The 27,653-nt window shown below is 41.8% G+C and overlaps 1 protein-coding gene across 1 annotated transcript in view; it reads left to right on the top strand.

Moving 5' to 3' along the window:
• Positions 1-1,968: 1,968 nt before the first annotated feature.
• Positions 1,969-27,653, top strand: part of med16 (mediator complex subunit 16) — a 67,136-nt gene continuing 41,451 nt past the window's right edge. Inside the window, exons 1-6 of the mRNA XM_080734382.1 lie at positions 1,969-2,023; positions 6,819-6,957; positions 11,579-11,686; positions 16,144-16,313; positions 21,174-21,243; positions 22,464-22,675. Coding sequence (XP_080590508.1) covers positions 6,819-6,957; positions 11,579-11,686; positions 16,144-16,313; positions 21,174-21,243; positions 22,464-22,675 — 699 coding nt within the window. The 5' untranslated portion in view covers positions 1,969-2,023. The remainder of the gene's footprint in view (positions 2,024-6,818; positions 6,958-11,578; positions 11,687-16,143; positions 16,314-21,173; positions 21,244-22,463; positions 22,676-27,653) is intronic.

Below are 27,653 nucleotides of genomic sequence, written 5' to 3' on the forward strand. Positions count from 1 at the left end.
GGGCATATACGGATGACATCAGGGATATCCATATATGGGCATAAAAGGGACAAGGGCTTACAGTTAAGAGATCTCCATATATGGGCATATCAGAAAGCCCATATATGTTCATATACTGATGACATCAGGAATATCCATATATGGGCATAAAAGGGACAAGGACTTACAGTTAAGAGATCTCCATATATGGGCATAAAGGGACAAGGACTGTTACAGTAGATATAGAGATGTCCATATATGGGCATAAATGAACAAGGACTGACAAACACTGAGATCTCCATATAACCTATGGGAATATAAGGGACGAGGACTGTCAGCTTGTAGACCTATTTTCTAAATATTGTTGTACATTAAAAACTTGAAATGGGTCGTTCTGCATAGTACTTGGGATTTGTTGATTGCGACCGTCAGGGAGCAGTTTACTATGAAAACCTCCACCGGCCGTCCGTCCGTCGGTCGGTCCGTCGGTCGGTCGGTCGGTCGGTCACACGTCACACGTCACACCTTTGCCCTGCTCATATCTCCGCATCAGTATATAGGGCTTGTTTGTTTATTGTATGACATCACGCCACATCATCAGCTGTGGATTCTGTGATGTCATCGTATCGCATCAGTATATAGGGCTTGTTTGTTTATTGTATGACATCACGCCACATCATCAGCTGTGGACTCTGTGATGTCATCGTATCTCCATATATGGCCATCTCCGTATATGGAGATATAAGTCGTCCATGCCCAAGTATGGGCTGGTGAGGTCAGACTTTGTGTGATGCGTAGGTTATCTCCATATATGGAGATTCAACATTCCAGGTGTAACTATGGCTACCCGTATGACGTGAGAGGTGGAGGTTGTGATATTTGTGGAGATAAGCGACCAACGGTCGCTTATCTCCCGATTAGGGAGTCTTACTGGTGTCATACAATAAACAAACAAGCCCTATATACTGATGCGGAGATATGAGCAGGGCAAAGGTGTGACGTGTGACGTGTGACGTGTGACCGACCGACGGACGGACGGCCGGTGGAGGTTTTCATAGTAAACTGCTCCCTGACGGTCGCAATAATATCAGTTTCAAAAGCATGACATCAAATACAAAAGGCAGAATACAAAGAAAAAGGGGGGGGGGGGGGGGGGGGGGGGAGCATGGGGGCTTAGTCTATTTACAAGTCACGGGTAGCTGCTGTCTGAAGGTGACTTTTCATACCAATTTTAAAGGAGGCTAGGGATTTGCTTTATGGAGGTGAAAGCCTGTTTTCCTCAGTGGCAACACTCTGAGCCCACCTCACCTCTAAAATACACTTTATGGACACAACACAGATGACATTTCACCGCTCATTTCAGCTACTAAACAGCGCCCTCTACAGGTCTGGTCAATAGAAATGTCCTTTGAGCAGATTTTCACCTTCGGGTGAAATCTCATCTTTTCCGTCCATAAAGTGTATTTTAGAGGTGAGGTGGGGTCAGAGTGTTGCCACTGAGGAAAACAGGCTTTTAAACTCCATAAAACACTCTTTGTTTTGGTGAGCAGAGAAAGTGTGTTTGTTATTTTTACTACAGACTTCAGCTGAGGTGGAGTGGGTCATCAGTGACATACAGTAGTGTGCTCGAGCCAAACTGGTGAAAACAGCAAATCTACAAGCTCACAAGGCGTTCGCTTCGCGCCACATTGTGAGCTTGTAGATCATCTATTTTCACTACTTCTTAAACATTGATTTTCTAATTGATGTAATTAATTTGCCTTTTCTTAGATTTTTTTTATTGAAATACACAAAAAAAAAGTATTTGATATTTTTGTTATGTTTATTGAAAATGTTTGAAATAATAATAATTAAAAACTAAATATAAGAAACCACAAATTAAGGCTCCCATAAAAAATGTCTTTGTGACCCTCAAATGGGTCCCGAGCCACTGTTTGGGAAACAGTGTAATCTAACGCTACAGGCATCGTAACGGACAGCTGTGGGGTCCTTCAGGCAGCAGAGTTGTAGTTTTCTACCACAGAGGAAGGATTCTGGTTGAAAGGTAGGATCATTATTTACATTAATATCTGCTTTTATACAGCATTTATTCATGTTTAATTAATGTGTTGTTATGATAAACTGCAGGCTATCAGTGTGACGTCAGTCTGACTGCTTCACTGAGGCTGTGGTTTCCATGCTTTAACTGTAGTAGTAGAAGATGCTAACAGGCTAACTGTGTAGCATCTGTAGGAAGACTGATGGAAATGTTTAGTTGTTATATTAATAATAAGTAGTTTGTTTTATTCTTTAATGCGCTGTGGTTTAATGCATGATTGATCAACACCACGGTGCATTTTATATTGATATGGAGGAGGCTTCAGTTCTGGAGAAGGAATATAGATTGATTGAATAGTTAATTATCAGTTTATTATCAGTCATTGTTAAATCACAGTTCAGATCAGATCACACCAGTCATGTTGCCATACCTTAGCCTTTTCTGAACTGACGCCACTGGTTCAGATACCAGCTCTACTAATAGGCTAAATAATGATGTATTCAGATAGCAAAAACAGAAATACAAGCTTGTGATGCGTTGTGAGCTTGTAGATCCACTATTATTGTAGAAACACTATGTTTGCCTATTTCGGTTGGTGGTAAGAGAACATGTTAACCTATAATTACATGGCCAGAATAGCACTATAGAAATACAATAAAATACATTAAAAGATACATGCCTGTAACACATGTAGATTGTTATTGAGATCAGCATCTCTCCTATGACACCAACATCAATACAGCATGGACTTGTGGACACAATCTGAACCAAGGATGACAAAATATTGTTGTAATAGTTTTGGGTCATCAAATGATGAATAGATAAATAATTGACTTTGATTTGACAGAGGTTGTAACAGTATTATGGTGGTGTTACACAGATGGAGGTGACCTAAATAGCAGGGGTTCTCAACCTGTGGGTTGGGACCCCAAGGGGGTTCCCAAATTATTTCCGGGGGTCCCCAGATGATTAATGTACAACATTGTTTTCTCTCTCAACAGTAAACAAACCAACATAAAGTTTAAGTGTATAGAGGGTATCTGCACATTTCTAAAGTGACAATTTAAGGACTTTTTAATACCTCTAAAATGCAAATTAAACATTGGCCAAATTGTCAAATATTGGCAGAGATAGTGAAAATAGCAGATCTACATGCCCACAACGCCTTGCATTGCGAGGCGTTGTGAGCATGTAGATCTGCTATTTTCACAATAGAACCGTGTTATACAAAATGTAATGCCACAACTCTTAGTGCTCGTCAGGGTGGGGGGGTCCCCAGTTAAAATATCATTATTTTGGGGGTCGTGTAGCCCCATATAGAACCTCACCCGTCGCTGCATACTGTTGTGCTCCCAGATGAGGTCCTATATTGATTGATTGATTGATTGATTGATTGATTGAAGACTTTATTGTCAGTTTGCATAGGAAAAGGTACAGTTTCATGACGGTACAGTTCACTGGTACAAGGTCTACTAAAAGGCGATCCTAGAAAAGACTAAGCTTATTTCCACAGGAAACCATTTAAGTATCTCATATAACATTGAATGACAGACGAATAGAACATAGTACTATGCAGTAGATATAGTCAGAAAAAAATAAAATAAGAAAGAACAAGAAACAGTAAGGCAAACTGTAAGTATATACAAAGAAGGGGCAAGGTAGGGTAGGGCTGGGTTCTGGGCTAGGTTTGTATTTATTCCCAATTGCGGACGGCTGCTGCCTGTAAAGCCCGTATCAGAGTCTACGGTGGAGACCTATCCACTGCAAATTTGAGGTGGAAATCTTTCCACCTCAAGTCAGAAAATAAGTGCAGGCCATCATAGTCACGGCCCACGGTGAAGAACTTTACCCCGTCTAGACCGGTTCAGGTCGACCAATCAGTGAACGGGGTGTAGAGCCTGCCTGTCTGATAGTAAAAACAGAGAGATGTGTTGGGACTCACGGTGGAAAGCTCTCCACCGTGAGGAATGATGTAACGTTGTAGTTTCATGACTCAAAAAGACTCGAAAAGACTACACCGCGGTGTAAAGCCTTCCACCGCGGACCCGACTATGATACGGGCTTTAGTGGTTTTCAGGGCGATTTTAAAGGATGCTAGTGATCCACACTCCTTTAAGACCTTCGGTAAGGCATTCCACATTTTTGTGGTATAGCAGAAGAATGAGTTTGACCCTTTCTTTGAGTTGACTCTGGTAAAGGTGGTGCAGTGATGGCCCGGACCGCCTCCACATCAAGTTGGAAAACACTCCAAATTAAATGTTATCCAAAAAGTAAAGGTAGTTCTGAGCTCCCAGACTGTGGTATTCCATCCCAGGGTTCATAAAACATGAACCAGGACATGAAACAACCGCTTAAACCGTTAGTTTTGTAATGTTTTCCCATTCAAGCGGAGGAACTGTTGCCAGTACTGTAAGTCTTGCGTAGCCAGGGAGCATTTGCAAATCGCGTTAAGCAACAGTCTGGCCACGCGAGACTACGGCGGGGGCTTTTCTGAATTTCTTGAGACTAAATAAGCGATTTAAACCGTTTCCCAACGCTGTGGTGCATGTTTTATGTACCCTGGGATGGAAAACTATAGTCTGGGAGCTAGGGGTGGGCGATATGGTGATAATTATCTTTGAGACGATACAATGTCTCTACGATATGCCTTTTCAGAGATATCGTATCGTGATACATTGAGGGAGCCTTGTAAAAAATCCTGTTTAATCGTTAATACAGAGATTCATGGCAGAATTCAGTTTAAACCTGCATTTTGGTCTAAATCAGTAGTTCTCAAACTTTAAAATGTCAAGGTCTCCACTTAACTCAAATGGACCCGTAAGGGTCCATTTGGTTTCATTTGTATACTGTCAGAGTTACATACTTGTAAAGTTCAATTTAGACCTCCCAAAAGGAACCCAAAGAGCCTCGTTTTTGTCAAGTAACTTGAAAAATAAACATAAAAACCAACGTGAAAAAGAATTGTGATAAAATCATGTATCGTGATACAGCTTGGGAAAATATCGTGACATTGTATTTTTCCATATGGCCCACCCCTACTGGGAGCTCAGAACTACCTTTACTTTTTGGATAACATTTAGTTTGGAGTGTTTTCCAACTTGATGTGGGGGCGGTCCACCTTTATAGGACCTCATCTGGGAGCAGAACAGTATGCAACGATTGGGTGAGTAAGTTTCAATATGGCTAGTGGTCTAAAAAGGTTGAGAACCACTGTTCTATAGTCCGAACAGTACTGTGGTGGTGTTACACAGATGGAGGTGACCTATATAACATTGCTCTGGTGTTACACAGATGGAGGTGACCTATATAACATTGTTCTGGTGTTACACAGATGGAGGTGACCTATATAACATTGTTCTGGTGTTACACAGATGGAGGTGACCTATATAACATTGTTCTGGTGTTACACAGATGGAGGTGACCTATACCAGTAAGACTCCCTAATCGGGAGATAAGCGACCGTAGGTCTCGCTAGAAGAGGGCCATGTGAGAAATGAGGGGTGGGGTCTCCGCGTTGCCTTGGCGGACGAATAGGTACCGGCCCCGGCTCTCCCGGACGCTCCTAGGCCACTGCAGCTCACATAAAATGCCCTAACTCGGCCTAGGAGCGTCCGTTCTGGAGCACCAGGAGTGGGTGGTCCCCGGGAATTCCCCGTGAGCAGCCCCGTGGGGGTGGTCATTTGGTCATTTTTGCACATTTGGTATTTTTTTTACACCTGGGGGTCCCCCAGGGACCTGGGGGTCCCTGGAACTCCGGGGGTCCTTGGAGGTTGTAGTTTGGCAGGTAAAGAGTGTGTGTGCAAAATCTGGCATGGATCGGGGCAACGGTTGCGGAGATATGAGCAGGGCAAAAGTGTGACGTCTGACGTGTGACGGACGGACTGACTGACGCACGGACACCTGGTGGAGCTTTCTGTAGTAAGTGCGACCTATGGTCGCAATAACATTGCTCTGGTGTTACACAGATGGAGGTGACCTATACCAGTAAGACTCCCTAATCGGGAGATAAGCGACCGTTGGTCGCTTATCTCCACAAATAGGCCAAAAGTTTGTTTTACCAATTATTACACTCTATGTGAACATTTACATCAACAAATCCCAAGTACAGGGCATCATCTGGGATACAATCCCTTTTATGCCCATATATGGAGATCCCTAACATAATCCCTTTCATGCCCATATATGGAGATCCCTAACAGAATCCCTTTTATGCCCATATATGGAGATCCCTAACAGCATCCCTTTTATGCCCATATATGGAGATCACTAACAGCTAACAGAATCCCTTTTATGCCCATATATGGAGATCCCTAACAGAATCCCTTTTATGCCCATATATGGAGATCCCTAACAGAATCCCTTTTATGCCCATATATGGAGATCCCTAACAGAATCCCTTTTATGCCCAGTTGGTTGCTAGGGTAAAAAAACATGGTTGCTATGGTAAACAGTTGGTTGCTAGGGTAAACAGTTGGTTGCTAGGGTAAAACCATGGTTGCTAAGGTGGTTGCTAACGTACACTAACAGACCAGCAACAACAGACTGTTGCCACAGCAACGTACACAAAGGTTTGTGTACACATGTGGTGTGACGTCATACTGAAGATATATGACATCACACCGTACACAAACAAAGGTGTGACGTGTGACGTGTGACGGACGGACGGACGGACGGACGGACGGACGGACGGACGGCCGGTGGAGGTTTTCATAGTAAACTGCTCCCTGACGGTCGCAATAACATTGTTGTGGTGTTACACAGATGGAGGTGACCTATATAACATTGCTCTGGTGTTACACAGATGGAGGTGACCTATGTGTGTGAGTGGGAGAAGAGGCCTAAGAACCTCCACTGTCCGTCCATCCCTCTGGTTTGTTCCTGGAGCTGCAGGAACCTGGTGGCCTTCACTACGGACCTGAAGGCAGAGGACCAGGAGAAAGGTAACATTTACACCCTTCACTACTACCCTAACCCTTCACTACTACCCTAACCCTTACCCTTACCTAACGTTAACCCTTCACTACGGACCTGAAAGCAGAGGACCAGGAGAAAGGTAACATTTACACCCTTCACTACTACCCTAACCCTTACCCTTACCTAACCCTAACCCTTCACTACAGACCTGAAGGCTGAGGACCAGGAGAAAGGTAACATTTACACCATAACCACATTACCCTTACCTAACCCTAGACCCTTCACTACGGACCTGAAAGCTGAGGACCAGGAGAAAGGTAACATTTACACCATAACCCTTACCCTAACCTAACCCTAGACCCTTCACTACGGACCTGAAGGCTGAGGACCAGGAGAAAGGTAACATTTACACCATAACCCTTACCCTTACCTAACCCTAGACCCTTCACTACGGACCTGAAAGCTGAGGACCAGGAGAAAGGTAACATTTACACCATAACCCTTACCCTAACCCTAGACCTGAAGGCTGAGGACCAGGAGAAAGGTAACATTTACACCCTTCACTACTACCCTAACCCTTACCCTTACCTAACCCTAACCCTTCACTACGGACCTGAAGGCAGAGGACCAGGAGAAAGGTAACATTTACACCCTAACCCTTACCCTAACCTAACCCTAGACCTGAAGGCAGAGGACCAGGAGAAAGGTAACATTTACACCCTAACCCTAACCCTAACCCTTCACTACGGACCTGAAGGCTGAGGACCAGGAGAAAGGTAACATTTACACCCTTCACTACTACCCTAACCCTTACCCTTACCTAACCCAGACCATAACCCTTCATTAATACATTAATACAACATAAATACAGAGCTGTAGGAACCTGGTGGCCTTCACCACCGACCTGAAGGCTGAGGACCAGGTGAAAGGTAACATTTACACCCTAACCCTAACCCTAACCTAACCCTAACCCTGAAGGCAGAGGACCAGGAGAAAGGTAACATTTACACCCTAACCCTAACCCTAACCTAACCCTAACCCTGAAGGCAGAGGACCAGGAGAAAGGTACCAGTAACTAAAACAACGCTTCGACCTTTACAGGTCTTCTTCAGGTGAAGAAGACCTGCAAGGGTCGAAGCGTTGTTTCTCTTTAAATAAAAATGTGTCTGGAGCTGCTGAACAGTGTGCAGACTTCTCTTCTTCCTATGGTGTGTATTCTTTTGGTTTGGCACCTGAAACATTTTTTGGAGATGTGCGTGCTTCCCTCTCTTTGCTCTGAATTCATGTTGCACCACCATCATACTAATAGTAGGGCAGGAGAGAGGGGTCTACCAGCACCCCAATGACATGTTTTCGAAACCTGTTTTCAAATCACATCTATATTTCTCTTTGTACAACATTTCTAAGGTCACACGTCATGTTTCTTAGTACCCTAATGGTGTCTAGTGTCAAGATTTAGTAGTGTTGCCCAACTCATGTTCCATGGGGTTCATGTTTTTTCCCCAGATATGTTTTTGGGCTTTTATGCCTTTATTGACAGGACAGTAGACTGACAGGAAACGGGGAGAGAGAGTGACACGCAGCAAATCTGGACGGGCTCGGGGATCGAAACAGCGACCCGCTGCAGGCTACACAAAGCCTACTGTATGTGGGATGCGCCAAGACCATTTTGAATCGATGTCCGTAAGTTATCAAAGAACAATTTCACTGGTCAGTGTCTTCCATCTCATCAAACTCCACCTCATCCTCTTCCTTATCATCATCATTATCATCACTGAGGACAGCCAACAGGTCAGTGAGAGATTGGGGAAGAATTGGCCCACAAGACCAGACAGGCTCCGAAGTCCATCCTTCCGTCTTCTGCCACCCCTGACCTTCGTCATAGGTTTAGGCCCCCACAAGATTGGCTCAGCTGCTGGCTTGTAACAGGCCAGCAGTAACACACCCACTGGATGTGGGGGATGAGCATATTGGCATTGGGGCAGGTGGGCAAAATGCACTCTAGACCTGCTGAAGAGGGTCTTGTCTTCTCCCACCAGTTTATTCAGCATCTTGCTCCTACCATAGTTCACTGATGTATCACGTGCTTGATTTTACATCACACACGCGAAGGCTTCCAGCTGCTCCTGCACTTCCGGCTTCAACTTACACTCATCGCCAAGCATTTCTCTCAAAATGTTGCATTATGTATAATGCAACATTTTGAGTGACCAAATTTAGCAATAATCGTAACAATCATTCTACAGCCAGCTGGGCAATGAGTGTAAGTTGAAGCCGGAAGTGCAGGAACAGCTGGAAGCTTTCATGTGTGTGATGTAAAATCAAGCACACAAGACATCAGTCGACCAGGCTAGGAACAAGATGCTAAATGAACTGGTGGGTGAAGACGAGACCCTCTGCAGCAGGTCTAGAGTGCATTTTGCCTGCCTGCCCCTCTGCCAATATGCGCATCCCCCACATCCAGCGGGTGAACTATAGAGTGAGTGGCCTGTTACAAGCCAGCAGCTGAGCCAATCTTGTGGGGGACTAAACCTATGACGAAGGTCAGGGGTGGCAGAAGACGGAAGGATGGACTTTGGAGCCTGTCTGGTCTTGTGGGCCAATTCTGATGATAAGGAAGAGGATGAGGTGGAGTTTGATGAGATGGAAGACACTGACCAGTGAAATTGTTCTTTGATAACTTACGGACATCGATTCAAAATGGGCTTGGCGCATCCCACATACAGTAGGCTTTGTGTAGCCTGCAGCGGGTCGCTGTTTCGATCCCCGAGCCCGTCCAGATTTGCTGCGTGTCACTCTCTCTCCCCGTTTCCTGTCAGTCTACTGTCCTGTCAATAAAGGCATAAAAGCCCAAAAACATATCTGGGGAAAAAACCCCATGGAACATGAGTTGGGCAACACTACTAAATCTTGACACTAGACACCATTAGGATACTAAGAAACATGACGTGTGACCTTAGAAATGTTGTACAAAGAGAAATATAGATGCGATTTGAATATTTTCTGCAAATCTTTTGCAGTATCTGCCATGAAGTAGTGTCAAAATGTGCTTGAATCTTAATAATAACCACGTTAATGAGTTCCTTGGGTGCAAATGATGTGGGAAAATTTGTTGATTTGTCTCTGTATGTTGTTTACTTCAAGAGTTATGGTATTTTCTATTATCGCCATCTTATGTTTTGTTTTGGGGATAGGTGTAAGAAAGGGTTAAAATGAACCCCAAGCCACGTTGATTGACCACGGCAACAAGAAGAAATATTGACTAGACACCATTAAGGTTCAAAAAACAAGTGGTATAAAAAGAATACACCTTAATATTTATATGTACAAAGAGAAATATAGATGTTTTTGAACATTTTCTGGTAGTTTCTCGCTGTTTCTGTCCTGAAATAGGGTCAAGATGTGCTTGAATGTTAAAAATGATGATGTAAATGAATTCCTTATGTCAAAATCATGTTGAAAAATGTGTTCATTTGTCCCTGTAGGTCTTCAAGAGTTAAGGCATTTTGTTATGTCCATTGTATGGTCCAGATTGGGGATAGATGTAAGAAAAGGTTAAAAATGAACCCCATGTGACATTAGTTGACCACGGCAACAAGAAGAAATCATAACTAGACATCATAAGGGTCCTAAAAAACATGTGGTATAAAAAGAATACACGTTAATGTATTTGTACAAAGAGAAAATATAGATGTGTTTTGAACATTTCTGGTAGTTTTTCGCTGTTTCTGTCCTGAAATAGGGTCAAGATGTGCTTTAATGTTAAAAATTATGCCGGAAATGAATTCCTTGTGTCAAAATCATATAGAAAAGTGTGTTCATTTTTTCCCTGTAGGTTGTTTACTTCAAGAGTGATGGCATTTTATGTTATGTCCATTGTATGGTTGAGATTGGGGATAGTTGTGAGAAAAGGTTAAAAATTAACCCCATGGGACATTAGTTGACCACGGCAACAAGCAGAAATCATAACTAGACATCATAACGGTCCTAAAAAAACAGGTTTCGAAAACATGTCATTGGGGTGCTGGTAGACCCCTCTCTCCTGCCCTACTATAAGAGTCACATCACACACGACCCCCCCCCCAGTTATTTTGGGGGGTCCCCAGATGATTAACTTAATGTGCAACGTTGTTTTCTCTCTCAACAGTAAACAAACCAACATAAAGTTTAAGTGTATAGAGGGTATCTGCACATTTATAAAGTGGCAATTTAAGGACTTTTTAATACCTCTAAAATGACAAATGAAACTAAACCAAATTGTCAAATATATAGAGGTAGAAATTGTGAAAATAGCAGATCTACATGCTCACAAGGGAGCATGTAGATCTGCTATTCAGCAGAAGGTCAGCAAGGTCAGTAAGGAGAGAGTTACAATAGTCATGTTTTGATATGACAGATGTCTGAATGAGGAGCTGGGCCTCCTGGGTGAGGAAGGGTCTGATTCTACGGATGTGATAGAGTATGAAATCAGTGCTTGGTGCTGATCATAGAGTAGCATAATGAACTTTAATAATGCATTTTGTGATTTTTGACTGACCGAGCCATTAGAGAATGTTGCAACTGATGCTTTTTATGATTTACTTTATTCATCACCAAGATGATGATGATGATGATGTCATTGTGTCCTGTGTCTCTGATTGGCTGCAGAGGTGAGTCACATGGTCCACATCATCGATACAGAACACCCCTGGGACGTGTACTCCATCAACTCTGGACATGCTGAGGTCATTTCCTGTCTGGAGTGGGACCAATCAGGTGAGCTCTGCTGAACCTCTACGCACGCACGCACACACGCACGCACGCGCGCACACGCGCACGCACGCACGCACGCACGCACGCACGCGCGCGCACGCACACAGATTAGACATTTTCCCTCGACCCAAACTAGTGAAAATAGCAGATCACTTCGCACCACGTTGCGAGCTTGTAGATTAATTTGCTATTTTCATAAATCAGTGGTTTCTGTCAAGTGACAACATAATAAAAAAGTTCAAAGGGAAGTGAAATTGTTGTAATAATGTTATAATTGTGGGCTCGCCTATAAGGCGAGCACACTTTAGATATTGTACGGGTTTATTTATCTATCAGGCAGGCGGTCAGTAGACGGGAACTTCGGTTCCTTTCTACTCCTACATACTTAGTGAGAAAATGAAAATAAAAACATCAATGTGTTCAGTTTACAGTGGCGAAGTGTGCTATTATTTTTTATAGCAATCGGCCAAATGGTGGCGCTGTAGGAAGCCTTCGAAAGTGCGAACTTTGAACAGGTATAGCTCATGCTGTGTTATACGTACAGCCATGAAACCTGTATACACTTATGCGTCTCCTCATGCCGAACAACTTTTACCCTCTAACTTTTGACCTCTGACCTTTGGGATTTTTGCGATACGCGCATGCAACTTTTTTCACATGAACTTTGGACCAATACGGTCAAACTAGTCTCGGCGGATTTCTTTTAAAGTGAAATATATTTTTTTAATAATTCAATCAATATTGCGGTTTTATGCAAATTATTCTTCTGCCTCTAATTCATACATGCAAAGTTACACGTTCATGGCATTTGGCAAAGATGTGGAGGGTTAGTCAAAGTATCACTGAAACCAATTTTATTCCAATCGGCCAAAGGGGGGCGCTATACGAAGCGTTTGAAAATTCAAACTTCAAATGGGCATAAGTCATGACTCGTTTCGTTTGAAGACATGCAACTTGTTACACGCGTGCTTTGACTCAAGCGGAAGACATCTGTGTCGTTGTTAAGTAAGCTCCGCCCTTCGATTTTCCACCATTTTGAGCAGTTTGTAAAACGCGTAAACCCGCTTTTATTCTGGAATTTTCGCTCCACGTGCACAAAACTTTTTTTACGTGAACTTTGGACCGATATCTAAAGATCTGTCAGATCGGATTTCTTTAAAATTGAAACATGCTTTTTTAAATAAATTCAATGAATATTGCAGTTTTATGCAAATTATTCTTCTGCCTCTAAATCATACATGCAAAGTAACATGTTCATGGCATTTGGCAAAGATGTAGAGTGTTAGTCCAAATATCACTAAAACCAATCTTACCCCAATTGGCCAAAGGGGGGCGCTATATCATTTTGAGCAGTTTGTGAAACGCTTAAACCCGTTATGATTTTTTTTTTTGCAATTTGCATGAAACATTCTACACACAATCTAAGGACCTTTATCTAATATGCCTATGAAGTGCACACACACATAAAAAAAATAATAATAATGAATATAGCTGCAAGCAGCGATAAAGTGTCCAAAGCCAAAAACACCTCAAATCATGAACACAGCCTGCAATGTGCGTGAAATCTTGCAAGCACATTCCCAATAGGTCAAGGAACAGATACCACCCTTCTTACATTGGCCTGTTATAGCGCCACCAGCGGGTCAACTTTTGCACAACACATTTTTGGAACAAAATGGACCAATCTTTGACGTCAGTAACGTCAAAGAGAGCACTGCCTGCGATCTTGACATTTTGTACTTTTATAGCCATTGTTTTCTGGCTTGAAGCGAGCCCACAATTGTTTCGAAGGAACAATATTTTTCTAGTATTATATGGGATTTCAGCGCTGCAAGCTGGAAAAAACAGGACTTTGTTCCATTAAATGTTGACGTGTCGACTGCTTTTAGCTGTAAGATAATAATAATTATAATTATAATAATATGATAATAATGTGATAAGAATAATTTGAGTTTTCAAACATTCTTTAAAGTAAACACAAGCAGAGTTTGAGATGCTCTAACGTGAGGTAGAAGCTCCTTCCACAGTTGGTGTGTGTGTGTGTGTGTGTGTGTGTGTGTGTGTGTGTGTGTGTGTGTGTGTGTGTGTGTGTGTGTGTGTGTGTGTGTGTGTGTGTGTGTGTGTGTGTGTGTGTGTGTGTGTGTGTGTGTGTGTGAGAGAGAGAATGTAATGTATAATCTCTGTAAAGCACCTTGGATAAGAGCGTTATATAAATGCACCATTTACCTAGCCTGCTTCCAGACCATAGACCCCGCCCACTCTCAGAGTGGACTCTTTCTCTGGTCTGGAGCTTAGTACATGAATCGGTTTTTATTTTCGGCTGTCCAATGAGCGCGCGGGGTGGGGGTGGGGGTGGGGGTGGGGTGGGTCTAACGAATATCCAATCCGCGCAGCAGTTGAAACGATTCAAACGAAGTTCACACACACACACACACACGCACGAGCGCACTGATTTCACCAAGCTGTTTAATGTTGATTGCAAGTTTCTGGTCGCAGTTCTGTGTGGAAGCAGTCACTGGCACAGACAGAGACACACACACACACACACTCCCCGACGGTGCGTCGCGTCCACCGTGCGTCTCGATCACCGTGCGTCGCAATCACTCGCGCGCGGACACGCGCGTGCACGCTCGCAAAAAAGTCCCCCGTAAATCGCTCAGAATGGAGCACAGTTTCAGACTAAAGCGTGAGCTGAGTCTGAAATCAGGCTACCATTTACCATTCATGAAGCCTGCATGTTGTTTACTGTCTCTGCACCTCCCACATATGTCCACCAGAGGGCATCAAGACCCTCCATGTTGTTCATCATAACATGTTGCTGTGTGTTGAGTAGGGATGAAGCTCGTTAAGTTATATTGATAACCCTACCTGGTGGGCACCTGTCCTGCAGTGTGTTTTATTGTCTCCACCAGGCCGAAAGGCAGGCAGAGACTATGGCTGTGTCCGAAATGCGGAACACGTTCCCTACTCCCTAACCCTAAATGAGGGATCCAGATGTAGTGTACTACAGTAGTGATCAAATCAGCGCATTTCGGACACTACTCCGTCGCCAGCTGGTTGTGTCATCGCTGTCGCACAGTTAAAACGCTCTAGCGCTGGCTTTTTCGAGCAATAAATAATAGCCGATCTACAAGCTCTCAACAGGGGGCGAAGCGACGCGTTGTGAGCTTGTACATCAACTCCCCAATGCTTGTGTTGTGGATTGTAAATAACATACCAACATGTTGCGGTGTTATTATGAGAAATAGGCCAAATATAATTGTTTTTATTCATCACAATTCAATAAAATAATGTTAAAAAAATATATAGGCATATATATTTTTTTTAAATTGTATTCATTCATTGGTGAATCAATGAATGAATAATGTTTATGCCACATTCATTTAATTGTCTCACATGCAGATATAGGCCCTACACCCATGTTTGTGATAAAATAGGTTATTCTTGCTAATTTAAATAACATTATTTTATCATGATTATTATCAGCTGTGGAAGGTTGGGAAGAAAAGATCGAAAAACAAAAGCCTCCAGCGTCTATTCTCGTATTTTCTCTTCATAAACAACTCAACTTTAGAGCTGTTGAAAAACAAATGTTGTTCTCTGGTGACAATGCTGTGTGGACATTTGTACGAGTTGTTTTCTTTAGCCGGTGGTTCTGCTACGGACGGCTCTGTTGCGTTTGCTCAGCAACAGGTGGCTACTCCTCCTGCCCAGAGACGCAGAGAGACGAGCCTGCAGTGTGCGTGTGCGCGTGCACACCGCATGTGCGTGCTCAAAGCGCGAGACAGCGGCCGCAGCGCAGTGCATTGTGGGGCGGCAGGGCTTGAATAGCGCTTGAATAGTGACCATCGAATGCACACTACAAATCCAAATGCATTGTGGGATACTTCAGTGCACTATATTAGGGTACAAAAATGCTCACTATACATTCGGACACTAGTTCAAAATGGAGGATTCCCCTTTTAGTATACTACATTAGGGAATAGGGTGGATTTTGGACGCAGCCTATGTTTTGCCCTCTGTCCATCCATTTCTCTGTGCGTCCGTCTGTTACGGCTAAACTGTGGCCCACATTTCTCACATGGACCTGTTTTAGCGCCACCATGAGGTCCATTTGAGCAAAACACATTTTTGGACAGTATCTCTATATATCTATATATCTGTCCGAATTTCCATATTCCATCCTGATTGGCTAAGATTGTCTTCCAGTGGGTTTGCACTTCAGGATTGGTCATTTTTGAACAAAATGCCTCAAATCATGAGCACAGCGTGCAATGTTGGTGAAATTGTGCAAACACATCCCACCCCCACCCCACGCACGCTCCCACTAGGCTGAGGAAGAAATGCCACTTCAACTTGTTCAAAACAGCCTCATGTGGCAATGCCTAAGTTAGATTTATTTTCAATAAAGATTGACTGTTGTATTGATTGATTGATTGATTGATGGCTGTCATCTCCAGGCTCCAGGCTGCTGTCAGCAGACGGTGACGGACAGATCAAGTGCTGGATGATGTCAGAACATCTGGTGAACAGCTGGGAGTCCAACCTGGGCAGCTCAGTGGACGGAGACCCCATCATCGCCCTCTCCTGGTTGCACAATGGAGTTAAACTGGCTCTGCATGTGGAGATGGTGAGTTACCTTACCTTACTGAGTTAGTTACTGAGTTAGTTAATCTGTCCTGGCTGCACAACGGAGTTAAACTGGCTCTACATGTGGAGATGGTGAGTTAGTTACTGAGTTAGTTACTGAGCTAGTTACTGAGTTAGTTAATCTGTCCTGGCTGCACAACAGAGTTAAACTGGCTCTACATGTGGAGATGGTGAGTTAGTTACTGAGTTAGTTACTGAGCTAGTTACTGAGTTAGTTAATCTGTCCTGGCTGCACAACAGAGTTAAACTGGCTCTACATGTGGAGATGGTGAGTTAGTTACTGAGTTAGTTACTGAGCTAGTTACTGAGTTAGTTAATCTGTCCTGGCTGCACAACAGAGTTAAACTGGCTCTACATGTGGAGATGGTGAGTTAGTTACTGAGTTAGTTACTGAGCTAGTTACTGAGTTAGTTAATCTGTCCTGGCTGCACAACAGAGTTAAACTGGCTCTACATGTGGAGATGGTGAGTTAGTTACTGAGTTAGTTACTGAGCTAGTTACTGAGTTAGTTAATCTGTCCTGGCTGCACAACAGAGTTAAACTGGCTCTACATGTGGAGATGGTGAGTTAGTTACTGAGTTAGTTACTGAGCTAGTTACTGAGTTAGTTAATCTGTCCTGGCTGCACAACAGAGTTAAACTGGCTCTACATGTGGAGATGGTGAGTTAGTTACTGAGCTAGTTACTGAGTTAGTTAATCTGTCCTGGCTGCACAACAGAGTTAAACTGGCTCTACATGTGGAGATGGTGAGTTAGTTACTGAGTTAGTTACTGAGCTAGTTACTGAGTTAGTTAATCTGTCCTGGCTGCACAACAGAGTTAAACTGGCTCTACATGTGGAGATGGTGAGTTAGTTACTGAGTTAGTTACTGAGCTAGTTACTGAGTTAGTTAATCTGTCCTGGCTGCACAACAGAGTTAAACTGGCTCTACATGTGGAGATGGTGAGTTAGTTACTGAGTTAGTTACTGAGCTAGTTACTGAGTTAGTTAATCTGTCCTGGCTGCACAACAGAGTTAAACTGGCTCTACATGTGGAGATGGTGAGTTAGTTACTGAGTTAGTTACTGAGCTAGTTACTGAGTTAGTTAATCTGTCCTGGCTGCACAACAGAGTTAAACTGGCTCTACATGTGGAGATGGTGAGTTAGTTACTGAGTTAGTTACTGAGCTAGTTACTGAGTTAGTTAATCTGTCCTGGCTGCACAACAGAGTTAAACTGGCTCTACATGTGGAGATGGTGAGTTAGTTACTGACTTAGTTAAGGGCTTTGCACACATTTGTTCGCATGGATAAAACGGACAATTTCATTTTAAAAAAAAAAACAATGATTCTCTATGACCTCATGCACACCGGCTCCGAATTTGCCGTGCGACGAGTGGCTGCGGCCGTGCGTTTTTTTCTCGATCGAGCCCAGTTCGATTTGTGCGTCTTGTTGCATGTGGTAAATTTTAAATGGTGCATTTATATAGCGCTTTTATCCAAAGCGCTTTACATAGATTGTGCATTACATTCACCCATTCACACACACATTCATACACCGGTGGCGGAGGAAACCATGCAAGGCACCAACCTGCTCACCAGGAGCAACTAGGGGTTCAGAGTCTTGCTCAAAGACTCTTCAATATTAACTAAGGGAGAGCCCGGATTCGAACTGGGAACCCTTCGGGAACCCTTCGTGCTCTAATAACGGTTTCTCTACCCCTGAGCCATGCCGCCCCAACAGTAAAAAACTCATCACTCCTTTTATGACTCCTTTTGGGATCCGCAGCGCCGATTCCGCACAGCATTGCACACCAAATCCAATGTGTTTTATTCATGCAGCAAACGGGAAAAAATGCAATGGTTGAAAAACGCGTCTGTGTGCAAAGACCTTTACTGAGTTAGTTAATCTGTCCTGGTTACACAACAGAGTTAAACTGGCTCTACATGTGGAGATGGTGAGTTAGTTACTGAGTTAGTTACTGAGTTAGTTAATCTGTCCTGGTTACACAACAGAGTTAAACTAGCCCTGCATGTGGAGATGGTGAGAAGTGGTTTAGATGAATTTAGAACAACCATTAAACCCTACCTTGATGCCTGGTTGTGCTGATATATTTATTACATTACTTATTGTGTCTGCTAAATGCCTGCATTGTAATTGTCTCATTCCTGCAGCCAGGCTGGTATGGAAGCAAAAACCTGACGTATTTAAAATGAAATGGCAAATGCGAAAATGAAATTGAAATAAAAGAATTGCTTTTTAATGTTCAGGAAATGGACGCATTTTTGGAGACAAAAATGAATGTAAAATGCAATGGTGTTTACATTTTCCATATACAGGAGCTCATTCTATGACTAAATTAAAATTATAAATAAAAGATCATTTGAATTTGAATTTTGAAAAAATGACAGCTAATTTGCTGACAATATTAAAATGAAAATGCAATTTTGAAAATGAAAATGAAATGCATAAATGCTTTTTAATCTTCAGACAATGAAAGCATTTCTTTAGACAAAAATGAATGTATAATGCAATAGCATTTCCAATTAATGTACAGTTGTGCTTATTCTATGACAGAATTACATGTATATAAAAGGTCATTTGATTTACCATTTTCAAAAAATGCCACACTAAATAATAGACAATATTAAAATGAAAAGGCTGTTTCGAAAATGTAATTTAAATAAGGGTAATGCTTTTTATTTTTAAGCTAATAGATGCATCTTTTGAGACACAAACAAATGTATAATTCAATAGCATTTACATTTCATCTCCATGTGTGCTCAATCTATGACAGATTGTAAAAGCAAACGCAAACCACATTGCTATTTCATTTTCAAATTGTAGCCGCTCATAACCTGACAGAATTCAAATGGTCCTTTGGCTAAAGTGATGGCGCAGGAAAGTGACGTCACAGGAGTAATCCTTCAACGCTGCCTGCTTATAACCTTGACATACCCAACCGTACAGTAGGTGGCGCATGACGCGCGTGACTGCACTCACTCACTGACAGACAGACACTCACCCAGTGGAGATCCAATGGTCATAGTAGAAGGATCTGATCTGATACATTGCAAGTAAGAATCAAACATTTTTCCACATCATGTGATTTAATTTATCCCTGCCCAGCTCAACAACTATGGAATATCAACTTGGCAGAGCAGTGGTGTAAAGTAACTAAGTACATTTACTTAAGTACTGTACTTAAGTACAGTTATGAGGTATTTGTACTTAACTTGAGTATTTCCAGTTTTCAATACTTTTACTTCTACTCCACTTCATCTCGGTTCCAAATATTGTACTTTTACTCCACTACATTTATTTGAAAACTTTAGTTAGTTACTTTGCAGATATACATCATTATATCATAAAACATAGCCTACATAAATGCACTTTAGCCCTATTCTATGATCTACAAGCTCACAAAGCGTCGCGATGCGACGCGTTGTGAGCTTGTAGATCGGCTTTTTTAAAACATTTTGTACTTTTACTTTTGCTACTTTAAGTACATTTTAATGCCAAATAATCAAATACTTTCATACTTTTACTCAAGTACATATTGAATTCCAGACTTTTATAACGGAGTACATCTACATTGCAGTATTAATACTTTTACTTAAGTAGGCTACAAGATGTGAGTAGGCTACTTTTTCCACCAATGAGGCAGAGCAGTTAACCCCATTAAGGGGGGGGGGGGGGGGGGTCGCGGCGTCGTTGTCGCGGGGGGGGGGGGGGGGGGGGGGGGGGGAGCGTTGTGAGCTTGAGTGAAGCTCGGCCAGTCCTGCACGTGTGTACACTGTCTGCCACCTTTTTCTTTTTTTTACACTGTCTCTGTCTGCCACCTACTGTGTTGAAGGTTTACTCCTATGACGTCACTTTCCTGCGCCATCACTTTAGCCAAACCATTTGAATTCTGTCATGTTTTCAGCAGCTACAATTGGAAAATGAAATCGCAAATGGGATTTGCATTTGCTTTTACAATCTGTCATAGAATGAGCACACATGGATATGAAATGTAAATGCTATTGAATTATACATTCATTTGTGTCTCAAAAGATGCATCTATTAGCTTAAAAATAAAAAGCATTACCCTTATTTAAATTACATTTTCAAAGTAGCTTTTTCATTTTAATATTGTCAATTATTTAGCGTGGCCTTTATTGAAAATGTTAAATCAAATGACCTTTTATTAAATGGAAATGCTATTGCATTTTACATTCATTTTTGTCTCAAAGAATGCTTTCATTGTCTGAAGATTAAAAAGCATTTCTCTATTTCATTTTCATTTTCAAAATTGCATTTTCATTTTAATATTGTCAACAAATTAGCGGTAATCTTTTTAAAATTAAAATTGAAATGATCTTTTATTTATAATTATAATTTAGTCATAGAATGAGCACCTGTACATGGAAAATGTAAACGCCATTGCATTTTACATTCATTTTTGTCTCAAAAAATGCGTGCATTTCCTGAAAATTAAAAAGCAATTCTGTTATTTCAATTTCATTTTCGCATTTGCCATTTCGTTTTAATTACGTCAGGTTTATGCTTCCATAGGCTGGCGTGCCGATAATCACTGTAAAGCACAACCCTCTGCAGTGTAATATTGCATTTATACAAAAGTTACCCTTAAACATAACCACACATAAACTCCATTTCATTGAGATATTCAATAGAATGTGTTTACATTTGATTAGACCAATGCTTGTTATCATCACAGGTCGATAGCTACCTCCACCAATCAGATTGCTTCGTCAGTACCTGTTGTCTAACGGATGATATCAGTTATTTAGATTAACTGCTGTAAACTGTTGTAAATTGTTGCTAACTGTTGTAAACTGTTGTAAACTGTTTTTTCCAGTCTGGTTCCACCAACTTCGGGGAGAAGTTTTCCAGGGTGAAATTCTCTCCGTCTCTGACCTTATTTGGAGGTAAGAAGGAGTGGGTGGGGCGTGATGACCTTATTTATTTATTAAATGAATTAAAATTGTTTGTATTGCTAATCTGTTAAACTGCACGTTTCCACCCTGTGCATTGGGAGTGTTTTTGTGCTGGGAAAGATTTACAGCCAATCAGATTGTTTTTTTCCTACTGAGTCTCTGGGCAGATTATCATCAGTTGTATTCTATCATTCTCTGATCGTTACACATAATACCAGCCTTGGTGTGGATTGTCAGTTTGATCAACCAATCATATTTCGAGCTGTGTCAATTTGCGTATTCTTACAGAGGTCTAGACTAGAGTACTCTTTAAGCCCCACGGCTCAACCACCACTCAAAGTGCCTCAACTACTGGCCAATCACAGCACGTCTTTTCCGGGACTTGGAACAATGGAGTTTACAATCACACTCACCTACGCTAAAGCAACAAGAAACTTGAATCTTGTGCAGCAGAAGCTGGAGTTACTGTAACGTCCCAAGTGATGATATTGTTGCAGATTTATTATCAGTGCCCTTTTCAAGACGACTGTTTTTTTTTGTTTGTTTTTGTGGAGGATGGATTTTGTCTTCAAGTGAACCACATACTGTAACAACATAGTTATGATTGAATAAATAGGCGGCGCGTAATGAAGGCTTCCCAAATGCTTCCCAAATGCTGCTGGGTTTATGAGCGCAGCATTATATAGATGGATGCCTTGTTTACCAAATTTGAGACTTTTACTATCAAAAGATAGTTACTATCAAAACCTCCACCAGCTGTCAGTCAGTCCGTCTGTCTCTCTGTCACGTCACGTCACACTTTTCCCCTGCTCATATCTCTGCCATCGTTGCCCCTATCCATGCCAAACTTTGCACACACACTCCTTGCCTGCCAAACCACAACCTCCAGGACCCCCCCGGAGCTCCAGGGACCCCCTGACGCCCCCGCCAAAAAGTGCAAAAATGACCAAATGGCCATCCCAACGGGGCTGTTCACAGGGAATTCCTGGGGACCAACGTATAATAGTTTAATATATATATATATATATTGTATATTCCAGGTAAACCCATGGAGGGCTGGGTAGGAGTAACATTAAGCGGTCTGGTTACTGTATTATAATATAATATATATATTTATATTCCAGGTAAACCCATGGAAGGCTGGGTAGGGGTTACAGTAAGTGGACTGGTTACTGTATATTATTAATATAATATATATGTTTATATTCCAGGTAAACCCATGGAGGGTTGGGTCGGGGTAACAGTCAGTGGTCTGGTTACTGTATCCTTATTGAAACCCAACGGTCAGCTCCTCTCAGCCAGTGAGAGTCTGTGTCGTCTCAGAGGTCGTGTTGCCATGGCCGACATCGCCTTCACTAGCGGAGGGAACATCGTTGTAGCAGCCACCGATGGAAGCTCCTCCTCCCCTGTACAGTTCTATAAGGTACACTAAACCTAAACCTAAACCTAAACCTAGCCCTAACCCTACCCTACCCCTGTACAGTTCTATAAGGTAACCTAACCCTAAACCTAAACTTAACCCTAAACCTAAACCTAACCCTAAACCTAACCCTGTTCTATAAGGCAATAGAATATACAATATCAATGTTACTGTAATGTCCAGTTCTGTAGCTCCTTTCAGAACCTCTCCCTCCGCTATGCAGCTCCTCACTCTTCATGTCATGAGTTTCATAGCAGAGGGACTCGGTAGAGGTTCTGAAAGGAGCTAGCAGACTTTACTGTGTGTGGGTGAGTCTATAAAGTCTATGTAAAGTTATTTTATATAAAACCTAAAGGAAAATACATTAATTGAAACTAAAATAAAAACAACAAATTAACAATGTAAATAAATAATAAGAAATATAATTATATAAAAAATGTTGTGTTATACAGTATTAGCACCGAGCGGCAGTCATGCGTGCACGTGCGAGTGCATGTGACGTCATGAATTTAGAGGGCCACCACTTCAAAAATCCATATCACACCACTGTCTATAAGGTAACACTATTTAATAATATCAATATTACTGTAATGACCAGTTTTATAAGGTAACACTATTTATACAATAGAATATAGGAAAGTGAATGGCAAATCGAGTGACAAAATTAGTTTAACATTGTTTAACATCGTTTAATGCAATCAGATAGGACAGTTCTGTGTGGATGTATGGGCTGTCAAGACCAGAAAGTAGTTTTCTGTGTGGATGTATGGGCTGTCAAGGCCAGAAAGTAGTTTTCTGTTTGGATGTATGGGCTGTCAAGACCAGAAAGTAGTTTTCTGTGTGGATGTATGGGCTGTCAAGGCCAGAAAGTAGTTTTCTGTTTGGATGTATGGGCTGTCAAGACCAGAAAGTAGTTTTCTGTTTGGATGTATGGGCTGTCAAGACCAGAAAGTAGTTTTCTGTTTGGATGTATGGGCTGTCAAGGCCAGAAAGTAGTTTTCTGTGTGGATGTATGGGCTGTCGAGACCAGAAAGTAGTTTTCTGTTTGGATGTATGGGCTGTCAAGACCAGAAAGTAGTTTTCTGTTTGGATGTATGGGCTGTCAAGGCCAGAAAGTAGTTTTCTGTGTGGATGTATGGGCTGTCAAGACCAGAAAGTAGTTTTCTGTTTGGATGTATGGGCTGTCAAGACCAGAAAGTAGTTTTCTGTTTGGATGTATGGGCTGTCAAGGCCAGAAAGTAGTTTTCTGTTTGGATGTATGGGCTGTCAAGGCCAGAAAGTAGTTTTCTGTTTGGATGTATGGGCTGTCAAGACCAGAAAGTAGTTTTCTGTGTGGATGTATGGGCTGTCAAGACCAGAAAGTAGTTTTCTGTGTGGATGTATGGGCTGTCAAGACCAGAAAGTAGTTTTCTGTTTGGATGTTTGGGCTGTCAAGACCAGAAAGTAGTTTTCTGTTTGGATGTATGGGCTGTCAAGACCAGAAAGTAGTTTTCTGTGTGGATGTATGGGCTGTCAAGGCCAGAAAGTAGTTTTCTGTGTGGATGTATGGGCTGTCAAGACCAGAAAGTAGTTTTCTGTGTGGATGTATGGGCTGTCAAGACCAGAAAGTAGTTTTCTGTGTGGATGTATGGGCTGTCAAGACCAGAAAGTAGTTTTCTGTTTGGATGTTTGGGCTGTCAAGACCAGAAAGTAGTTTTCTGTGTGGATGTATGGGCTGTCAAGACCAGAAAGTAGTTTTCTGTGTGGATGTATGGGCTGTCAAGACCAGAAAGTAGTTTTCTGTGTGGATGTATGGGCTGTCAAGGCCAGAAAGTAGTTTTCTGTGTGGATGTATGGGCTGTCAAGACCAGAAAGTAGTTTTCTGTGTGGATGTATGGGCTGTCAAGACCAGAAAGTAGTTTTCTGTTTGGATGTTTGGGCTGTCAAGACCAGAAAGTAGTTTTCTGTTTGGATGTATGGGCTGTCAAGGCCAGAAAGTAGTTTTCTGTTTGGATGTATGGGCTGTCAAGACCAGAAAGTAGTTTTCTGTTTGGATGTATGGGCTGTCAAGACCAGAAAGTAGTTTTCTGTTTGGATGTATGGGCTGTCAAGGCCAGAAAGTAGTTTTCTGTTTGGATGTATGGGCTGTCAAGGCCAGAAAGTAGTTTTCTGTTTGGATGTATGGGCTGTCAAGACCAGAAAGTAGTTTTCTGTGTGGATGTATGGGCTGTCAAGACCAGAAAGTAGTTTTCTGTGTGGATGTATGGGCTGTCAAGACCAGAAAGTAGTTTTCTGTGTGGATGTTTGGGCTGTCAAGACCAGAAAGTAGTTTTCTGTTTGGATGTATGGGCTGTCAAGACCAGAAAGTAGTTTTCTGTTTGGATGTATGGGCTGTCAAGACCAGAAAGTAGTTTTCTGTTTGGATGTATGGGCTGTCAAGGCCAGAAAGTAGTTTTCTGTTTGGATGTATGGGCTGTCAAGGCCAGAAAGTAGTTTTCTGTTTGGATGTATGGGCTGTCAAGACCAGAAAGTAGTTTTCTGTGTGGATGTATGGGCTGTCAAGACCAGAAAGTAGTTTTCTGTGTGGATGTATGGGCTGTCAAGACCAGAAAGTAGTTTTCTGTTTGGATGTTTGGGCTGTCAAGACCAGAAAGTAGTTTTCTGTTTGGATGTATGGGCTGTCAAGACCAGAAAGTAGTTTTCTGTGTGGATGTATGGGCTGTCAAGACCAGAAAGTAGTTTTCTGTGTGGATGTATGGGCTGTCAAGGCCAGAAAGTAGTTTTCTGTGTGGATGTATGGGCTGTCAAGACCAGAAAGTAGTAGCCTGGCGTTGCTCATACTAATTCCTCACTGCGTATCGGAATTAGTCTGGACTCGTGAGAAGAGTTGGGTTAAAAAAATGTTGGGTTAAAAAAATGTCTCTGGACATGATTGTTTAGACCAGACCAATGCTGGGCCCTGATTGTTTTTTTTTTTTGGACCCAAACTTTGGGGGAGAGGAAATGGATTCACCATTGAGCATCCCCAGACCCATATTCACCAAGGGCAGGTTGTTGTGCCCAGGTGGATTGGTCTGGTTTCAGGCTAGGAAAGTAGTGTTTGCCACTCAGTAGGCGTTCCTGCGTTGCTTCTGGGTATGATGATGATGTCACGCACATACCCTCTATATCATACATGGTCAACTGGCGGCCCGGGGACCACATGTGGCCCCCACCTTCACTTAATGCGGCCCACAGGTTAATATCAGAATACTGATATATTATTGATTTCAGCTGTTACATTTTCAAACATGCAAACATGTCCCACTTTAATTACTTCAGTCTATATTAATAGCTTAATGGCTGGTACTAGTCTTTTTTATGCCTAATGTATTTGTATTGAAGTTTATGAAGTTTATGAACATAAGAACATATAAATGCATTTGAAATTAAACAAAAATGTTTCTTTTCAGGATTCCAATAGCTAAAAAATAATAAAGGATTTCATTAACCCAGTTAGATCTGACACCTCTGAATGGTGTCAGATCTGCTATTTTTGCTATTTTTAAATTGAAATCCTTAAGGCCCTCTTACATCTAACAACTTTGAAAAGATTTCTCAGTCGTAATAAAATCGGGGCTATTTGCGGCGCACTCCCGTGACTCAGTCGTTAAATGTGAGGTAGTGGTCCGACTCGATTTTTACCCCAACTTGAGAGCCAGATTCTGTTACGAGAATATCAAACTGGTTTAATATTTTCACAAATCGGGGCTGAGTCTGAATGAATACAATGACGTAGCCTAGCCTACAACCAAAACAGAACAAGCCAAAAGCCAAGCCATTCATTCCCCAAAAGACGCTGCCTGAGCTGCCAGCCTGGTCGTTGTTGGTGCGGCTACTACGACAGCCCTTTATTTCTCCGCGTTTCCATTATTCCAAACATTCAACGTTGATAATAAGTTGATAGGATTGATCTGCGCCGGCTGAGAGGAGAAAACTAGAGAGGAGAGGGCTGGGGGAGGAAGGCGGAGCTCGGTGTGTGTGTGTGCACTGTGCAGTGATGTAAAAAGTAATCAAGTAAAAGTATCAATGCTGCAATACTGTGATGCGACGCGCTGTGACTGAGCTTGTAGATCGGCTATTTTCATGTATGGTTAGCCTAATGCTTTATAATAATATTATAATTTATTTAGGAACATATAATAGGCATATTTCAGCAATTAAAAGGGAATCTTTAGAGGCATACACATCTAACAACTGAAATCTTTGAAAAATCATCCTACAGTCTTTGGGGAGTCTTTTTCAAATCTTATAGTGTGAGGGGTAGTCTTTAAGAAATCTTTTCCAAATCTGTCCACAATCTTACCAAAGTTGTTAGGTGTAAGGCTAGCTTTACTTATATTTTAAGATAAGATCTTCAGCTGAAATCAATAATGAAACATTTTTAAGATCTTATGAACTTCAAAACAAATACATTAGACATAAAAAAGACTAGTACCAGTCATTAAGCTATTAATATAGACTGAAGTAATTAAAGTGGGTTATGTTTGCATGTTTGGAAATGTAACAGCTGAAATCAATAATATATCAGTATTCTGATATTAACCATTAAGTGGCCCCCGGGCCCCCTGTTAACCATGTATGATGTAGAGCCACTTCAGCCATTTCCAATAGCTAAAAAAATACAAGTAAGGATTTCAATTTAAAAATAGCAAAAATGGCAGATCTACAAGCTCAAAACGTGTCGCACTGCGACACGCGGCACAGCTTGTAGATCTGAGATTTTAGCTATTTTTGACATTATATTCATTGTGGCCCTCTGGATTGCATGTGAAAATATAGCGGCGCTCTCCATCATCAAAGTTGAATCAAGCAAATTAAAAACTGTTCAGGGTGTTCATAAAATTAGATGATAAAATTACCAATAGTTTTTTTGAAAGTGAAATATCCCTTTAACCCAGTTAGACCTCTATATGAATATTACTGTACTATAATAGTTCAGTTCATTAACCCAGTTAGACCT

This window comes from Nannobrachium achirus (genome assembly GCF_963921795.1).
Source record: "Nannobrachium achirus genome assembly, chromosome: 1".
Taxonomy (NCBI): Eukaryota; Metazoa; Chordata; class Actinopteri; order Myctophiformes; family Myctophidae; genus Nannobrachium; species Nannobrachium achirus.